Genomic DNA, 19,034 nt, shown 5'->3' on the forward strand with positions numbered 1-19,034 from the left:
AAACTGAGTTTACTATACATTCTCCTCCTTTTTGCACTAGTAGCAGATTTTCCTTCTCCATCTTAGGGACAAAGCTATACCAAAGTCTTAACGTTCTGATAGCTTTATTTGTCTGTATTTGTACATTTCAGATCCTGTTACTTTGAAGGTCCAAGAAGGTGGCATTGCTAATTTTGTAGTCATAAGGAATGGCTCTTATGCTCCTGCTGCTTCAGTTTTGTATGCCACTGTTAATGAAGGAGCCAGCGCAGAAGAGGGAGACTTCATTTTTAGTGAACCGAGTGGAGAGCTTTTCTTTGAAGTTGGGATAAGAGAGCAGAATATAACCCTGTTTATCAATGATGATGATGTCCCTGAATCTGATGAGACTTTTTACATCATTCTCTTCAACTCTACAGGTTGAAATTATTTGTTTGATCTCTGTAAACTATGCAGCTGTTGCTTTTGTGATGTTGTTTGCTTGCACTGTGATTGATATTTTGGAAAGGCAATGATCATTAGAGTATTCCTGTTGCCATTTGCCTCCCAGGAAAACATCTATTTATATCCTTATGAAACGCACAAAATGTCTAAATCCATAAATTTATGTCCCGTTGTAGTACTGCTTGATTAGAAACAAACAAGAGAAAGTCTCAGTTTACTCGTTTTCTGGCTGTCCTTGTAGAGAACTAGTTCAGCTTTAATTATTTACGTTAGATTATTAGGACAGTGAAACAAATATATCCAAATGTAACATTTGGATTGCAGTACATGGAACAGAAGAGAGAAAATGACAAGTATAAACAGGTAGAGGAGTGAATTTACAAAGGATTAAATACAGTCCTTAGCATTGTGGTTGCATTGTGGAATATATTATTTGACATTCTTCCTTTAGCACAGAATACACACTAGCTTCCATATAGTGGCATACTTATTATACCTTGTATTATTGCCGTTTCCTTGAATTTGTAAATTCTGCAGGCCTAACCCAAAGGTTCACATTTTGGCTATAAAAAAGCAAAAATTCGTGAGCCCCTTATGAGGATGGTCCCCCTTCTTTCTGTAGCTGATAATAAGAGCAAGTCCAATGCATGCAGCATAAAGCTCGTTGTTGATTGTGACCTTATACAAATTCAGCTTCTCTAACTTTTAAGGCTAGTTTGAATAATCTTCTAATGCTGGATAGGTTGAGGAGGGTAGCCATTTTGAAGCAGCGGAACAAAGTTTGAGTCCAGTGACATCTTTAAAACCAACAAAATATATTTAAGGTATAAGCTTTTGTATATATTATCAGTATCTGATGTAGTCTGCATGCACATAAAAGCTTATACCTTGAATAAAACTTTGTTTGTCTTAACGGTGCCCCTGGGCTCAAGCTTGTTCTTCTCATTCTGGGTGATGGAAGGATACAATTTTGCCTTTTTTCCTCACCCACCAGATGTTCCTATAGCCCCTGTACAAGTATAATGTCTGTGCACAGCCCACATGGATACAGTCTTAATGTTTTAGGCCAAAAGTGTGTTTTATTTTGATAGGTTTAAAAATAACATTGCCTGGATCTGAATTGTTGATGCTCCTTTGTATCTGATTCTGTCCAATTATTCTTGATCAGTTGTTTAGATGGTTTCATTGGTATAGCTTATAATTTTATTATTTTAATGTTTGTTAGCCACTTTTGAACCTGGTAGGTTAAAAAAGGAAGAAAAAAAACTGATTCTGTGATTCAGCTCTGAGTCAGGCTTCAATTTGTAGAATTTTACACATAAGCCCTATGCAAACATTGTGCTTATGTATTCTTTAGGGGCTGGAGATAGGACAGTTTGCTGGGTAATGGTGAGAAGATAATGACAAGATGATCATTTAAATCATCCTAGCTATTTAAAACCTTAGATTGGGAAAAATATGAAGGTGAGACAGGTTTATTGTCATATATTAATCTGTGTTTAGCTGTATATTTAAACAAAACCCCTATTGTATAGGAGACACGGTAGTCTATGGATCTGGCATGGCAACAGTAATTATTGAAGCTAATGATGACCCAAATGGCATTTTTTCATTGGAATCTACAGTCAAAGTCGTTGAAGAAGGAAAAACCAATGATTTTTTGTAAGTAATATTGAACAAAATACTATTAGTCTTTTCTCAAGTATCTTGGTGGAAAAACATGGGGAGAAAACTTTATTTAAAGTAATTTCTTTGTCAAAATTGATACACTCATTAGTACCACTTTCGCCTTGTTGGGATTAAGCTTTAGTTTATTAGCTCTCATCTTCTCCAAAACTGCCTTTAAGCACCACTTCAGGATTTTTACAACCTTCATGGATCAGCTGGCAATGTGAGCTAGAGCTGCGTGTTATACCGGTGACAACGCAGCCCAAATCTGATGTCATCACCTAGTGATACCATATAGATCTTAAAGCACATAGGGGACAAGATGAAACCTTGAGGGACCTCATGGGCCCAAGACCAAGAGTCTGAGCAGCAGTCCTCTTAACATCACCTTCTGAAACATATCCTACAGGTAGGACTAGAACCTCTGCAGAGCAGTGATTCCCAATTCCAGACCAGATAGGTGGTCCAGAAAAGTATCATCATCTGTGATGCTGAAAACTGCTGAGAAGTCCAGGAGACTCAACAGAATTGCACTACCACTGTCCATCTCTCAGTGCAAGTCTCCACCAAGTCAACCAAAGCTGTTTTAGTCCCATAACTTGGTGTAAAGCCACACTGGAATGGAGTCTAAACAATTTTCTTCACCCAGGAAATCTTGATAATTATCCAGAATAAGAATATTTAGGACAGAAAAAGCTTCTTTGAGATCTCTCATTGGTGTATATAAGTTTATTTTCATACAGACTTTTGTGGGGAAAAGATGGATAAGAGGATCTAATGAATGAAAGGTAAATTATGAAAGTAGATATGCTGGACTGAACAGGCTGAATTTGTATAATAAAAATCCTCTGGTAACCTTTTAGTACATCTCTCAAGACATGCTGATGGAAAATACCTATCACGTGAAGTAACTGTAGGCATACACAAATATATCTTTGTTGTATAAAACGAGATTTTTTGGTCTTTTATTAATCTTTATTAGTCTTTTGTTAATCTTACCTATCTGGAAAGAAAAAGTCTTTAGATATAAAATCCATTATTGGTGATCATTCATGAATGTGTCCAGGAGCAGCAGGGTTTAAGAAGTTATTTTTGCTTGGCTGATGCCCCTTGTTATGGTGTCAATTAACTCAGCAGGAAGTGTATAATCCATTGACACTCTCTAACAAGAAGATTGGTGAGCCATAGAGATAAGTTAGTGAACCACTAGAAATGACTTAGATTTCAATAACAGGGAAGAACATTTTCTGTGTATGTGTATTGTAATTGTTGCTTCTGGATTTCCCTCCCCATTACGTTTTTCTTTTAGAATGTGACTGATGCTCTTTGAATGGTACAGCTGATATGAGACTGCTTATGTATTCTGTTGGAATTATCAAAACAGAGCACTCCACAAGCCTTTCTTGATTAGTCATACAATGAAAAGGCGATCAAAGAGCTATGTTATACAGCTTCTTTTTGAAAGACAACATACCCTCTAGCAGAAGTAGTCTTTCCAATTCCTGCCAAGTATTCCTTTAGCTGGCCTGAGTATCTTTCTAGTATTGAGTTGGAGATGTCCCCTCCCCCAGAGTCTAGCCTCTGGGACAGTGAGCATGGCACTAATGTGGATGGAACAAATTAAGATCCAGACTTAACCACCCATGCTTGCTTTGGTACAGTTTTTCAAAAAAAGACATAGTAAAGCAGATTTTGCAAAGACTGCAGAAAACCAGAGGAAGAAGGGTACATGACAGCACCATGATGCTATGTGGAAATAGGAAAAACCACCTGTGCTGCAAATGTGAGTCAGGCATAGACAGCTGGAGGACAGGTCTATTATTAATTAACTAGCCATGATGATTAGGAGAATATTCACATTCTGAGTCAGTGAACTTCTAAATACCAGTTCCAGGGGGCACCATCAGCCTCTATGCCATGTTTGTAGGCCCTCCAGAGTAACTGGTGGGCCAGAATGTGAAACAGAATGCTGGACTAGTTGGATACTGGCCTAATCCAACAGGGCTCTTATGTTCTTAGTTTCTTCTTCTCTAAAAGGTATTATAGAAGTATTAGATGACTGTAATAATACTGTATTACTATATAATTATGACTAAGCATGTGCACCTAATCAATTTGGCCAAATCCGAATCAATTATTCAGTATAGTAATTTGGATTTGGCCAATCCAAGTGTGGCTGGATCCAGTTGGGCTCAAAGGCATTTAAAGGGACTTAGATGTCCCTTTAAATGCCTCCTACCCTGTCAAACAGCTGATCCCATTGAAAGAAGTCTCTCTGAGGGCTCAGCTGGGGTAGATAGCTCAAGCCACCTGAAACCCAGCTGATCTGAGGAGAGAGATCTCTCCCTAGATCACCTTGGGCTGTTGGTGTGTGTGGGCAGTTTGGATCAGGCAGAGTGGACACGGGGCTGACATGTCCACTGTGAACTCACCTTCCCTGATATCAGCTGGGTGTTCACTCTAAAAGGCTTGGAGAGGTTGTTGTTTGCCTGAGAAAAAGTACTGATAATGTCTGATCTCTTGTACAGGATTGTGAGATGCAGAGGTTACTTTGGGAATGTTTCCTTGACCTGGCAGCTGTTTGAGAATGGTTCTTCTTTGGACCCAGGCGAAGAATTCCATGATGTGTCTGGAATTGTATGGTTCAGGGATGGTGAAGGATCAAAGTCCATCACTCTTCATGCTATATCAGACAAAATTCCAGAATTCAATGAATTTTACATACTTAAGCTAGTGAATGCCACAGGTATAATGGGAATATCCTTTCTTGACTCTAAAAGAATACTATAGTAAGAGACCTTGATCTATTTATGTATTGATTTTATAGAAGTGGCTTTTATTCAAGCTTCTGTGATTTTTAGATGGTCACTGTACATTTTTTTAAAGAAGTCTCTTGCCTGTGAAGGCACTTGTCAAAATAAGTTACAAATGTCCAGTATACTGAATCAGTAAACTTAAGAGATATAAGATATTTCTGAGCCATACCATTATAGGTGGTAAGAAAATAATCTTGGGTTTTTAATGGTTCCCTGTACATTAACCTTCATGTGTATAGAAACATATCATGTTGGGACTAAGGGTTAAATTTAGGATTTTCACTTATTTGCAGAAAGGTTTGGGAAGTGAGGCGTGGAGATGTATTAAAATCTGACACAAAGTGGAACACTCAAATAAAAGATTTATGGCTTGATTTAGAATCATAGATTCATCGAGTTGAAAGGGACCTCCAGGGTCACCTAGAGAACCATGTTGGCGTAGTTGATAGAGTGCGGACTTCTAATCTGGTGAGCTAGGTTTGAATCTGCCCTCCCACACATGCAACCAGCTGGATGACCTTGGGCTCGTCACAGCACTGAGAAAACTGCTCTGACCGAGCAGAAATATCAGGGCTCTCTCAGCCTCACCCACCTCACAGGATGTTTGTTGTAGGGAGAGGAATGGTAAGGAGATTGTAAGCCACTGAGACTCCAGGTAGAGAAAAGCATATGAGAACCAATCTCCAGAATCCAGTCTGACCTGGAGGAAATTCACCTACCATCCCATAGCAACAATTAGCAATTACATGGGTATGTAAGGAAGGGCCACAAGAGACAACAACTGGCACATCCCTTCCTGCCTACCCACTCACTAACAATCTGCCTAAATTCATAAAATCAGCATTTCCATCAGCTAACTATCTAGCCTCTGCTTAAAAACTTCCAAAGAAGGAGAACTCACCACCTCCCAAGGGAGCCTGTTCCACTGAGGAACTGCTCTAACTGTCAGGAACTACCTCCAAATGTTTAGCCGAAAATTCTTTTGAATTAATTTCCACCTGTTGGTCCTGGTCCAACTCTCTGGGGCAACAGAAAACAACTCTGCTCCATCTTCTATATAACAGCCCTTCAAAGATTTGAAAATGGTTATCATATCACCTCTTAGTCGTCTTCTCTCCAGGCTAAACAGACCAAGCTCCCTCAACCTTTCCGCATACAACTTGGTCTCCAAACCCCTCACCATCTTTGTAGCCCTTCTTCTGGACACACTCCAGTTTCTCTACATCTTTGACTGTACAAATTGATCCTTGGCCATTTAGTTGCCAATCTGAGTTTTAATGGGGGATAGGATTTTTAGACTTTTATGGGGTTTGTATGAAGATTTTAGATTGTGACTCATTACGATCCACTCCATAAGAGTGGCAGGATATTAATCAAAACATAAATAATAAACAAATAAATTTTGCCCTATTTTTAAATATAGGAGTATGTATGCTTCTGGCCAACGAAACCAGTGTCAATTAAGAGAGTGGTGCATGAGCTAACTTTGTATGGAGTTTACTTAACCTTTGTTTTTATATATATTTTAGGTGGGTCTCCAGGTCCTGGTGGCCACTTATCTGAAACCAACCTTACAGTGACAGTGATGATCCCATTTAATGACGATCCCTTTGGAGTTTTTATCCTAGATCCTGAAAGCCAGGAAAGGGAGATATCTGAAGATGTTATCTCTGACGATGATATGTCCTATGTTACCAACTTTACAATATGGAGGCAGCAGGGAACTTTTGGAGATGTCCGAGTTGGCTGGGAAGTACTGTCTGGTACATTCAGGGAAGGCTTGCCTCTGATGACCGATTGTTTGTTGCTGGGAAAGTTTCCAAGTTCAGTGCAGTCACAGCCTCACATGCGTCGTCGTCACACTGGAACAGATACTTTGTATTTTAGTGGCGAAGAGGATGCATTTGGGGTCATTGAGCCTGAGTTCCACATCGGTAAGAACAGAACGCTTGCCAACTTCACATTTGCAGTCTGGGTGATTCCTAGTGCCAAGAGTGATGGATTTCTAATCTCAAAGGAGAATGGAAATGGAACCATGTATTATGGAGTGAAAATCCACACAAATGAATCTCACATTTCTTTACAACTTTATTATACACCACTGCAGTCTAATGTAACATTTGTGGCCAAGATTGCAGTCATGAACAATTTGGATGAAAATACTTGGCTGCACCTTCTGCTTACACTGGATGACGGCATAATTGAGTTTTTCATTGATGGAAATCCAGTACACGGAGGGATTAAGAGCCTCAAAGGAGAAGCAATTGCTGATGGTAAGCAATATGCTATGTGGAGAACTTTCTAGGTTTGAGTCTATGGGAATTTTGACAGGCCTAAAGTACTTTTTAGTAACAAAAGAAGTCAACAATGAGAGGCTTTTTGCTGGTAAGGTTATTTTGTGTGTGTCTCTGATATAAATGCATCTTGTTGGATTTCTATTTTCAGCAAAATAAAAGAAATATACACAGATCAGTTCGATGTGAGAGTCTGGGAAAAACGGGAAATAATATATATTTTTCCCCTGAGGTTCCCCCCCTTGTTTTTCAATAGGGAAATTGGAAAATTTAGGGGAACACTGAAAAGAAACTCCTACACAATTTTTTTTCCTTTTATAATGAGTAAAATGCCTCTAAAGGCAAAGTTTGTCACTTCCAAAACATATAGTGTGCAAAAGTCTGAGGACTTTTTCAGTTTTTCTAATTGAAAGAATGGGAAGGTTGAACACTGTATATTGTAAAGGCATATTCAATATATTCAGGATATATTTATTTAAATGTAAATAATTTTGACAATATACTGTAATTTGTTTATTGAGAATACATTCTTAAACAAAATGCGTAGCCATGTTTGTCTGTAGCAGTAGAAAATAGCAAGAGACCAGTAGCAGCTTAAAAGCCAACATAATTTGTGGCGGGATATGAGCTTCTGTGAGTCACTTCAGATGGTATCTGAAGACGTGAGCAGTGACTGCTACAAAGTTTGTTAGTCTTTACATTGCTACTGGACTCTTGCACTTTTCTACATTCTGTTTTCAATATTATAAAGTTTAATTTAATATCCAGACATCCTGGTAAACCTGCCTGTTGTGATTCTATGAGAAAGTTTCCATCCAAATAATACTTTTGTTTGTTTACTGCAAAATGTTTCTATCTTGAATTTTTACTTTTGTCTACCTCTTCGGATGTGAAAATTAAAGGTACATATGTTATGGTAGCATGGGGTGTGGCAATTCACAACCATTTGTCAGGCGTATTTTCTTCTAGAAAATGAAGACATTTGTAATTTCAAATTCTATAATTATACCAAATAGTCTAATATTGTATGCTGACTAATTATAAATGATGAACTTAATAGAACATTAAATATTTCAATTTTCTCCCAAAGTTTTCCTCATGGCTTTAAAATCTGTGGAAATTTCCCATCTCGGGCTATTGGCGGAATATACTTTTTACAGTGATCATTCTAAAAAGGAACACTAAATCTCCATTTTAAATATTGGTGGGGAGATTTTAGTCCAAAACTAGTTTCAAATAGCAGACTGTTTCAGTTTGAAACATGTGAATGCAGGTATTGAATATCAAATTGACATGGGTTTCAGTTATCAGAGAATTTTGGCAAAAATATTTTAATGTACTGGTTTTGTTCTCAGATTTCATAGAACATATGCATTTTTGGAATATATTAGATCGGTTTTTGTTCACACAATTAGCTATAACTTTGGATTTTTCCATACTGTAACCAAGGCTTAAGTCCCTATTTGTAATTTTTCTATCTTACATTACTCAATATTAGTTCTTTCATACTAGGAAGCAACAACAAGAAGACATACCTCATCCTGCAAACCTCTACCTTCCCAGTAGAATATAGCTTCTTTGAAAGTGGTGAAATGTTGCATAAAAGATAATCTTCTATTTTTAGGTGGTAAACTACAGCATAAATGATTAAGATCTAATAAACCAAGGGGTGTGCCTGGGTGGCAGTGAAATTATTTAAAATGAAGTTTGCAAGTGGTTTTCAATAATTCTCCTTTTTCAGGACCAGGAATAACAAGAGTTGGTGCTGGCATAAATGGTGGTAGCAGGTACAAAGGGCTGATCCAAGATATGAGATTTTATGAACGCAAATTAACCAAGGAAGAAATCTATGAGCTTCATGCCACGCCAGCAAGGGCAGATTTGCACCCCATCTCTGGATACTTAGAATATCGACAGGGAGAAACCAATAAGTCATTCATTGTTTCTGCCAGAGATGACAAAGAGGAAGAAGGAGAGGAGGTGTTCATCCTTAAGCTTGTGTCTGTTCATGGGGGAGCTCGAATTTCACATGAAAATACAACTGTAGTATTAAGAATCCAGAAGAGTGATAATGCCAATGGTCTGTTTGGTTTTACAGGCACATGTATTCCTGAGGTAAGAAATGTAACAAAATTGCAAAAATTCCAAAGACCTGGTGTGACATACCGCACAAACTTGGCTTGTTTCTGTGCTCTTGCATGTCCCCCATTTGTACCTCCTCCTTACATGGACTATACTAAAGGAGGTGCCCAGATTAACCAGAGTTAGCTCACCATTGCCACTAATCAGGATTCTAACCATGGTTTAATGCAAATTAGAATTCCAGTTTGTGGGAAGAAAGGTCAGTAAATATTATTTTGACCCTAAAATCTCTCAAATCTCAAAATAGAACTCTTAGTTTTATTAAAAATTTAACTTTATGTTATTTACCTACAGGTATCTGAGGAGGGTTCCACTGTATCTTGTGTAGTTGAACGCACCAGAGGAGCTCTGGATTATGTGTTTGTGCATTACAGTATCTCTCAGATTGATTCTGAGGGAGTTAATTTCTTTATTGATGATTTTGAAAACAGCAGTGGGATAATCACTTTCCATCCTATGGCGAGATCAGAGGTAAACACTAGCTTTAAACAGAATAATTTTTTTTCAACATTAGAAGCCCTCTTTTCTCTTGGGTGTCACAATGTTCTAAGACAGGCCTCCCCCATCCTATAATGATACCTTTGATTTTTCCTACCTAAATGCAGAACTTTACAGTGATCACAATTGAAATTCATTTTAGTCCAGTTTTCCAGCCTGTCAAGAATATCCTGTATCCTGTTTCTGACCTTAATAAGCACCCCCTCTATTCCTGCATTCAAATAATTTATAAATATGTTGAATAATACAGGGCCCAGGACAGATACTCCACTTGTTGCTCCTCTACGAGAAGATGACAAACAATTAACAAACACCCTTTAGGTATGATTTGTCAACCAGTTATCGATCCACCTAATTGTAAAAGGATCAATGCATTTTACCAACTTGCCAACAAGAATATCCTTTTTGATAAAAAGCTTTACTGAAATCAATATAAACTATATCCATAACATTCCCCTGATCCAGCAAGGTAGTAATTTTTTCAAAAAAAGAGATTAGGTTAGTCTGACATGACTTATTCTTGAGAAAGCCATGCTGACTCTTAGTAGCATAGTCATCTGCTGTAGCTGCTCAAAGACCGACTGTTTGATGATTTGTTGTAAAATTTTGGCAGCTGTAGACATCAAGCTGGCTGGTTGGTAGTTTTTTCCTCTTCTTGAAAGGAAAAAAAAACATGCTTAGGCTGGAAGTTCTGCAAAAGCTTTCCATAGCAATCAGGGGACTGTAGTGAACCCTGCATAGATATGGATCAGATTTGCTCAATCAAGTTGAAAAGGAGAGAGAATTGCACATCTTTTGATGAAAAGACTTTGGAAGAGTAAATGCAATTAGGAACTATTTTGGGAACTTATATTATTATTTAGAAAATCTATTGACTATTATGATCCTCATCTGTTCCTATTACTGCTGCTGCCAGATACTGGGACATAGAATTCAACTAGAAACTGTGAAGAAAGACAGAATAGTTATTAACAGGCTGGTAAAGTCTTCATGAACTACTCAGGTCATAATAATGAGCCTAGATCACTTACAGATTTGGCTGCCTGCAATAAGTTTTGTGTTTCCAAAACAGAACAAACAAACAAAACCTGGTAGCAAAAATAATTTAGGACACAAATTGAAATGCCAGGAATTCTTAAATAACCATTAGTGTGAAAAGGATTCTCAAGTGGCCTTTTCTATCTTAAGTCAATCATTTTTTTTTCTTCTGCCCTCTTTCCAGGTTTTGAATTTGATTGTCCTTGATGATGATATCCCTGAGCTGAATGAATATTTTCAGGTGACTTTAGTGTCTGCTGTTCCCAGAGATGGGAAAATAGGCTCAACCCCAACTAGTGGAGCAAGTGTAGATCCTGAGAAAGAAACAACCTACATCACCATCAAAGCCAGTGACCACCCTTATGGTAACTATGATAGACAGCATAGACACACCTCTGTTCAGGGACAAATGGAAGCTAGGAATGCATTACAACCCAAGGCAACGGGAGAAATAGAGATAATGCTAATTGGAAATATTTTTTTCAGAATTTTTATCATAAAATGATTGCTAGCTACTTCAATTACTATGTTTAATATTTTATGATGATGTGTTGTTGTTACCTGCCTTGGACACCAGTTTTGGGAGAGAAATTTTAAGAAATGCTTTAAATAAATTATGAATTGGCAAATAATTTAAGTCCAAACTACATTTAGAGTTAAAAGGAAAGAACAATACTGACCTAGAGTTAATTTTACTTACCCAAGTGTTATTGCTAAGCTTAAAATGGTAGCACATATATATGTGTGTGTATTCTTTAGAGTATGGTTAATTTTGATTAACAGATGCTTGTTTTTTTTACGGAAGGGCAAGATTGTTCACATCTTTATCTTGTTTCTCTCAGGCTTGCTTCAGTTCTCTGTGGAGCACTTTCCACCAGACACAGATGACATCATTCTGCCAGCCCCCACTGCACCCCACATCACTGTAAAGGAAGAAATAGGACATGTCAGCTTGCTTGTTGTTCGGGCACAAGGTCTTCTTGGAAGGGTTCTGGTACAGTACAGAACAGTCTCACTAACAGCTTTCAGCCCTCAAGACTATCAGGTATGAGTTGCAAACTGGAAGTGGGGACTTAATCAGCTTTAACGCATGCATATATGCATATACGCATGCATATATATATGCAATAAATGCATATTGTTTTTGACAAGAGCATCAACAAAAAGCAGTCCTGGCTTAAAGCAGGACAGAACTCAGTGAGATGTAAATCTTGATTCTCGGGTTCTCATAAGTCTTTGCTAATACAAAGGAAAAAAGAACCAAGGGAGGTCTAAATACCCATTGCACATGTTGGTGCAAAAGTATGCAATATAAATAAATAAGACTAGGCATCACAATAAGTTCAAAATGATTAACTCATTTAAGATCAGCTGTTGTATGTATAATGTTTATCAACATGAGAACATTTCATCGTAAGACCTAGTTGGGAGAGCACAGAATCACCATCCAAAATCTGAATGAAATAACAGGAGAAATAGTTCTATAATGAAATCATTGGGTTTAGTTTAATCTTCTGAACTCTGAATCACATCACAAATCTAAGTGATTATTACCTTAATTACAGTCTGCAAACTGAATAGTCGTAATTTACTCACCATTTTGTGAGGGTTAGTGGAGTGGGGAGGAGTATTGCAGCCAGCTAGAATTGCTGTGAATTCACATAGGTTTCCTGAAAATGTACTTGAAATGTCCCAGAGCAAGGCCTTCAAATCTGTCTTGGCAACAACAAACTTGCAGAAAAATGCATGTTCTGGAATCTAAGTGTACTGTGGATACTTCATTTTTGTTGATTTTCTTGCTTCAGTCCATTTTACACAGGTACATCAAAAAAAATTGAACAAAAGTGTAAAAAAGTCTTTTTACTACAGGGTATTGCAGACACCTTGGATTTTCTGCCAGGAGAAAGATACAAGTACATTATCGTTAACATTACAGATAATTCTATCCCTGAGCTGGAAAAAGCTTTTAAAGTAGAGTTGCTAAATCCAAATGGAAAAGGTAAACATTCACAGAGTTTTTTCCTTCTCTACACCTGTGTTGTATAATTACAGGTTATGAAATGTTATTAGCCTGTACTGGGAAAGTTCTTCCAAAGCTGGAATTACATTTTTTCTCTTGAAAGACAGCATTAGCATTCAAATTTTTCTTTTAAAGATATTCCTTGGAATATCTATTATTGCTGATAATAGTCATAATCCAAGAGCCTCTTGTGGCGCAGAGTGGTAAGCGGCTGAAAGGCTGTCTGAAAGCTCTGCCCGTGAGGCTGGGGGTTCAATCTCAGCAGCCGGCTCAAGGTTGACTCAGCCTTCCATCCTTCCAAGGTCGATAAAATGAGTACCCAGCTTGCTGGGGGGTAAACGGTAATGACTGGGGAAGGCACTGGCAAACCACCCCGTATTGAGTCTGCCATGAAAACACTAGAGGGCGTCACCCCAAGGGTCAGACATGACCTGGTGCTTACACAGGGGATACCTTTACCTTTACCTTAGTCATAATCCAAAGTAAGTTGATATTAAAGTTGTCAAGTAGCCCTAGATGTTTTGGAAGGCCATGTGTGTGTGGGAGCTGCTGACTCAGGAATGTCTGTGCAACTTTTTCCTACTGCTCTTGCAATTCTCTGAATCATAATGAATGACTACAAATGCCTAGTAAATGGGATTCATGCTGTTAAGATTCTGTCATTTTCAGTTATGAGAAACTCCATTTAGAAGAAGAGTTGGTTCTTATATGCTGCTTTTCTCTACCTGGGGTCTCAAAGCAGCTTACATTCGCCTCCCCATTCCTCTCCCTAGTTTCAAAAATTTACTGCAATAAAATTCAATGATATTTTTTTGTCTCTGTCATGAAATAAATTCAAAGAATCCCCTTAAACCTGTCTTTATAATTCAACTCACAAGAATGATATGAGGTCCCAATTATGATTAAGTCCATGAGGGAATAATGATTTAAAGTGAAAAATATAGAATAATATTATTTGAAGTAATTTCTACTCTATGTTGACATTCTCAGTAGGGCTGACGTGTTCTGAAGCACAGGTGCACATGGATTCTGCACTATGTTGCTTTTCAAGGAAATGAGAGAAGGGAGCTTCCATCACTTTGTTTTTTATCCTTGATTTGTGCTCCATCATTCTTGTTTCTAATGGGCGTGTCAGTTTTCCAATATAAAGCAATTGGCAAAGACATTGAATTTAGTAAATAATGTTAGCAGTGTTGCAATTTATGAAGTCTTTGATTTTGACTTCCAACCCTGATTTATCAAATTTAAAGTGGTCTTGCACTAATAAAGTGCATACATAACAACTGCTGCATTTATGATTTCCTGGTGGTAATTATAATGTCACCTCAAACACGGAGTTGTCCTCGTTGGGTCAAATCAGGTTCGGCATCTCCTCTTTGGTAAATCTGCTGATGGTGCTGTTTTTGTCTATGCTTGGTTCTTAATTATCTAAAGAGAGTTTGGGGCAAAATATGTATAAGGTAAAGGTAAAGGTATCCCCTGTGCAAGCACCGAGTCATGTCTGACCCTTGGGGTGACGCCCTCTAGTGTTTTCATGGCAGACTCAATACGGGGTGGTTTGCCAGTGCCTTCCCCAGTCATGACCGTTTACCCCCCAGCAAGCTGGGTACTCATTTTACCGACCTCGGAAGGATGGAAGGCTGAGTCAACCTTGAGCCGGCTGCTGGGATTGAACTCCCAGCCTTATGGGCAAAGCTTTCAGACGGCTGCCTTACCACTCTGCGCCACAAGAGGCTCTCAAAATATGTATAGGTATGCTCAAAAGGGGGGGAAGGGAGGCTTTCTTTTACCAAGCCACTCATCAGTTAAATCTTTTTGCTGTCTTTGTGTTTTATTTTGCATTTCCAGTATATGTTAATCTATTCATTTTGCAGTGGTCCTTTTCTTATAGGTTCTGTCTCTTCCAACTACTGTGCATTTCCGCTTGTAAAGATGCACTATAAACAAAGTAATCTTTATTAACTGAACACCCCTGTGATGCTTCAGTATCCACAGCGGGATACCATAAAATTATACCATACGTTCCCCCCACCCACCCCTTTACCAGTGTTCTGTAAGCTTTTTGCTTGAAAGTATTTTCTGTCATCTACATTATACGTGTGTATCTATGTGTGTCTCTTTGAAGTTGGTGAAATCTTTAGTGATGGCAGTGGTAGTGGTGATGGAAACTTGGAGTTCTTCCTTCCTGCTGTCCATCAACATGGTAAGCTGTATTTGCCTCTTATCTGATTGCTGAATTAGTCAAAATGTTTTGTCATAACTGATGTATAAGTTAATGCTTGCAGAATGTGCATTATAATATACTTTCAGTAATACATCTTATCAACAGTTTAGACATTCTTTGAGTAGTCAGGGACTTGAACTCTCCGTCCCCTTCCCCCTGACTCTACTGAATGAGATCTACCTTATCAGTGGATGGCTAACACATTTATTTAACAAACTGTGGTCTGCTAGTAATGTTGGGTTAGTGGTCAATGTGGAAATCTCAACTTCCCATAATCTCCGCTCTCCACAGGATGGCTTGTCCTCTCCTCCCCCCCCCCCCCTTCAACTATTGTAGCTCTTCCCAAGGTTCTGTCATTTCTGGAACATTTCAGTTTTCAGTCAGACCATTTTGAGGTCTTTTTTTGGAGGGGAGGATTTGTGAAAAAATGCCCTGTACCCCGGAATTTACTATAAGTTGGTCTGCTTTCCACTCATGATCAGAGCTTACTAAGTGCCTTTGTATATGGATAACAGGGTAAAGACTGAGGGACTTGGGAATGTTCACCCTGGAGAAGAGGAGGTTGAGAGGAGTCATGATTGCTCTCTTTAAGTACCTGAAAGGTTTCCACTTGGAGGAAAGCAGGGAGCAGTTTTTGTTGGCAGCAGAGGATAGAACCAGCAGTAATGGGTTTAAATAGTATGGGCTAGTATTTTTTTTTGGGGGGGGGGGAGAGAATTCACAGTCAGAGTAGTTCAGCAGTGGACTAGGCTGCTAAAGGAGATGATAAAGTCCCCCTCACTGGCGGTCTTTCAGCAGCAGCTAGGCAGATATTTAACCATGGATGCTTTAGGCTGATACTTCATTGAGCAGTGGACTAGATGGCCTGTATGGCTCCTTCCAGCTCTATAATTCTATGTCTTGAGCTCATGTTCTCAATGGCAGTGATGACCTTGTACAGCTGGAGTATGGGAGAAAACTCCAGCTATGAAACAGGGGTGTGGACCATTTCTGAATATGTGTAATTCCAAGAGAAGGGACCTGCCCTTACTTTAACATCTTATGGATAAATAAAAGAGAGAGACACTGGATTTTTAGTTATATGGTTTTTCATTTGCCATTGCTTGGATTTGTTGTGAAATAGGAACACTTATGTTTCTATGATTTTATTAATCTTTTAATTAACTTGAATGCTGCTAGTCTGTTTTCTGTAATCACTCCACACCCAACTTGAACATAATCAGAGAAAGCGGGGAGAGTGGGTGAGGTTGACCCTACCATTCCCAAAATGTGTGTTTCCATTAATCTCCACAGTGTCTGAAAGAGCCAAGCAAGAGATGCAGTTGCAGAGTAAAGCCTTTAATTGTGGCAGTGGAAAGTGCTGTCAAGTCACAGCTGAGTTATGGAGACCCATAGAGTTTTCAAAGCAAGAGGCATTTGGAAGTGGTTTGCCCTGGTATCACCCTGGTATGCCTTCAAGGTCTCACATACAACACCTGGTAGGGCTTGACCTTGATTAGCTTCTGAGATCTGACAAGATCTGGCTAGCCAGGTCAAGACCGAGTCTTTATTGACAATGCAGTAAGAGAATTCTAAAGCACCCTTTAGCAAGGCTGGAAGGAAGTAGTGACCTAGAGAGCACAAAAAGGAAGAACAGAGAACTAGAGGGAGCTGGGCTAAACAAGTATCCAGTTAGGCTGAATATTTGCATCGCCCCCATATGAACAGCTTGTGAAAGCTATTAAGCCGTATTCTTAATTTAGATATGATAATGTCATATCTTTTACCCTGTCATATTCCCCCAGTTCATATCATATAGACTCCTGCCTGATTTTGCTGTTTTCTGGATTGAAATGAGGACCAGTCACTTTACTGTTAGATATAGTGATTCAGTCATTGTAGCAAATTATTTGCTTTTGACCAAGCAAATAGCCAAATAGTGCAGACAGCATCTGATCTGTTATAAACTCCTTTTATATGGACAATTTTGAATAACTGCCATATTTCAGAGTAAAATTTACTCTGGAAGGAATAAAATATAGCTTTGCTCTAATAGTTGAAAAATCCTGCCTTGTCTGAATGTGTTTGTTTTCTTTGTTAGCTTTCACTTTGAGAAAAATTTATTTTTAAAGAATTCTGTGACATCACATGTATTCCAGTGTGCTTTGATCATAGTCTTCCTGCTTTAAACTTTCATACATTTGGAGTTCTGTCAGGATGCAGATTTTAACACAAGAACAGAGTAGGTTCTGTCCTTGTTTGTAATCTTCCGGGAACTGGTTCTCAGGAAAAGCATTTTCAGGAAAATACTGTCAGTTCCTCTTGTATTTCCTTTAAGGTTTCTTAATATAGAGTACAATAATGACATATTTTAACTGTAGCAGTAGCACCAGAACCATCTCTCTTATCTGCAATTATATTTTACTTTTGTCTCTGTTTTCTTGACAGCTCATATTATGTGGGTTGGATCCAGTCAGTGTTTCCATTCAATCTCCCAGAGTCTCCTTATTACACATGGGTTTTGCCCATGGTGGTCTCATGATCCCCAGTTTAACTTTTTTGGTGGTCTATGGGACCTTGTCCTCCCTTTTTCACCAGTGAAAAAGGTGGCTGGCCCCATTTCCTTATCCATGGCTCTCAGTATTTGGTTGTTTCGTGTCACAGAAATTCAGTCTTGCCACTTTCATGCATAGTTGAAACATCCTTTATTACTGGTACCATTTCAGTCTTAATGTTATTAAATAACCATGTTTGGCAACAGCTTTGTAAATATATTTTGAATCAAATAGTATTAATGTTATATCTCTGCTTTACAAGAGTGATGTTGGCATCTGGGAATTATAACACATTTTAAAAATTGCATCCTCGTATTCTCTAGAGGATAGGCATTTAATTTGGCTACAAATAAAATTGGAAGCTCTGTAGCATGCTCAAGGTAGGGTTGCCACCAGGCTTGAAGGAAAATTTCCTGTTCCTTTAATAGAGGTTTAATGTGTGGAAAAGGCAGCTGAAGTTCTCATGGCTTGGAGGTAAAATAATATAACTGAGTACAGGAAATGTTTTTCTCCAGGCATTTGTCAGCCCTAGTTGGAGGACTAGGAAGGATTTTAAGGCTACTGTAAGAAAAAAAATGCACCTTCATCAAATTTTGTCCTCTATTTTAAAATGGTTCAGATGGTAAATTATGACCAGGAAAAAACCTGAGGAAATTTTGGAATGCCATAGTACTCCTGAACTTGGGGCTAAAAAATTAATCAAAGCATAGCATCTTGCTCATTCATATATTCCCCCGTTTCCTATTGGTTTCCTTTCAGTACATTTTCTGAGTTTTATCTTGTAAATCAGATGGCTTGACTTGTGGTGGCTGAAATTGCTTGAAACAGCATGTGCAGTTGTTTTTTCCTTCACAATATAACCTGACTCACTCAAGACCAATAAAAAGCTTTTACCACTTAAATGTGCATGAAGTACTTAGTTGCAGAGGAGCTGTTTGTATTGCAATTCTATTCAGAATCAGAATTATTTTTTTTCCTGATCATCCAAGAAAGTGCAATAAGCTTCTCTTTATGGAAAATGTATTCTTTATAATAAAAATGGAAGAAATGCATGCCCTAATTCAGTTGCAAGTGATGAGTGGATTTGTACTTCAGCAAATGGAGCAGCATTTCCAGGCAGGATCTTCAGTGGGTTGCCTTTTCCTGTGTCCCACATAAGATGTTTCCAAAAATCAGGGGCCCTAGGGAACTCTGGAATGTAGTGTGAGGGCTGTAGTGGGAGGGGAGAGTGGGTGGCATATTCAAAAATGCAAGGGTGGCAAGAAGACAAGATAGTTTCCAACCCATCTCCATTCCCCCCTTTTATTAGCATACATAATGTAGTATATGTTCTGCCAAAGCGATCACATACATAAATAGTATTAGTATAGACTTTTC

The 19,034-nt window shown here is 38.4% G+C and overlaps 1 protein-coding gene across 9 annotated transcripts in view; it reads left to right on the top strand.

Moving 5' to 3' along the window:
* Window positions 1-19,034, top strand: part of ADGRV1 (adhesion G protein-coupled receptor V1) — a 329,124-nt gene that overhangs the window by 45,154 nt on the left and 264,936 nt on the right. For 8 of the 9 annotated variants that reach the window (XM_077347591.1, XM_077347582.1, XM_077347583.1 and 5 more), the window contains 10 exons: window positions 132-398; window positions 1,959-2,085; window positions 4,620-4,837; window positions 6,437-7,180; window positions 8,943-9,316; window positions 9,638-9,814; window positions 11,064-11,244; window positions 11,722-11,924; window positions 12,749-12,878; window positions 15,025-15,102. In XM_077347591.1, the coding sequence (XP_077203706.1) occupies window positions 132-398; window positions 1,959-2,085; window positions 4,620-4,837; window positions 6,437-7,180; window positions 8,943-9,316; window positions 9,638-9,814; window positions 11,064-11,244; window positions 11,722-11,924; window positions 12,749-12,878; window positions 15,025-15,102 (2,499 nt within the window). The remainder of the gene's footprint in view (window positions 1-131; window positions 399-1,958; window positions 2,086-4,619; window positions 4,838-6,436; window positions 7,181-8,942; window positions 9,317-9,637; window positions 9,815-11,063; window positions 11,245-11,721; window positions 11,925-12,748; window positions 12,879-15,024; window positions 15,103-19,034) is intronic. The other variant, XM_077347586.1, reaches the window with a different exon arrangement.

This window comes from Paroedura picta, chromosome 7, assembly GCF_049243985.1.
Source record: "Paroedura picta isolate Pp20150507F chromosome 7, Ppicta_v3.0, whole genome shotgun sequence".
In the NCBI taxonomy this organism is placed as follows: Eukaryota; Metazoa; Chordata; class Lepidosauria; order Squamata; family Gekkonidae; genus Paroedura; species Paroedura picta.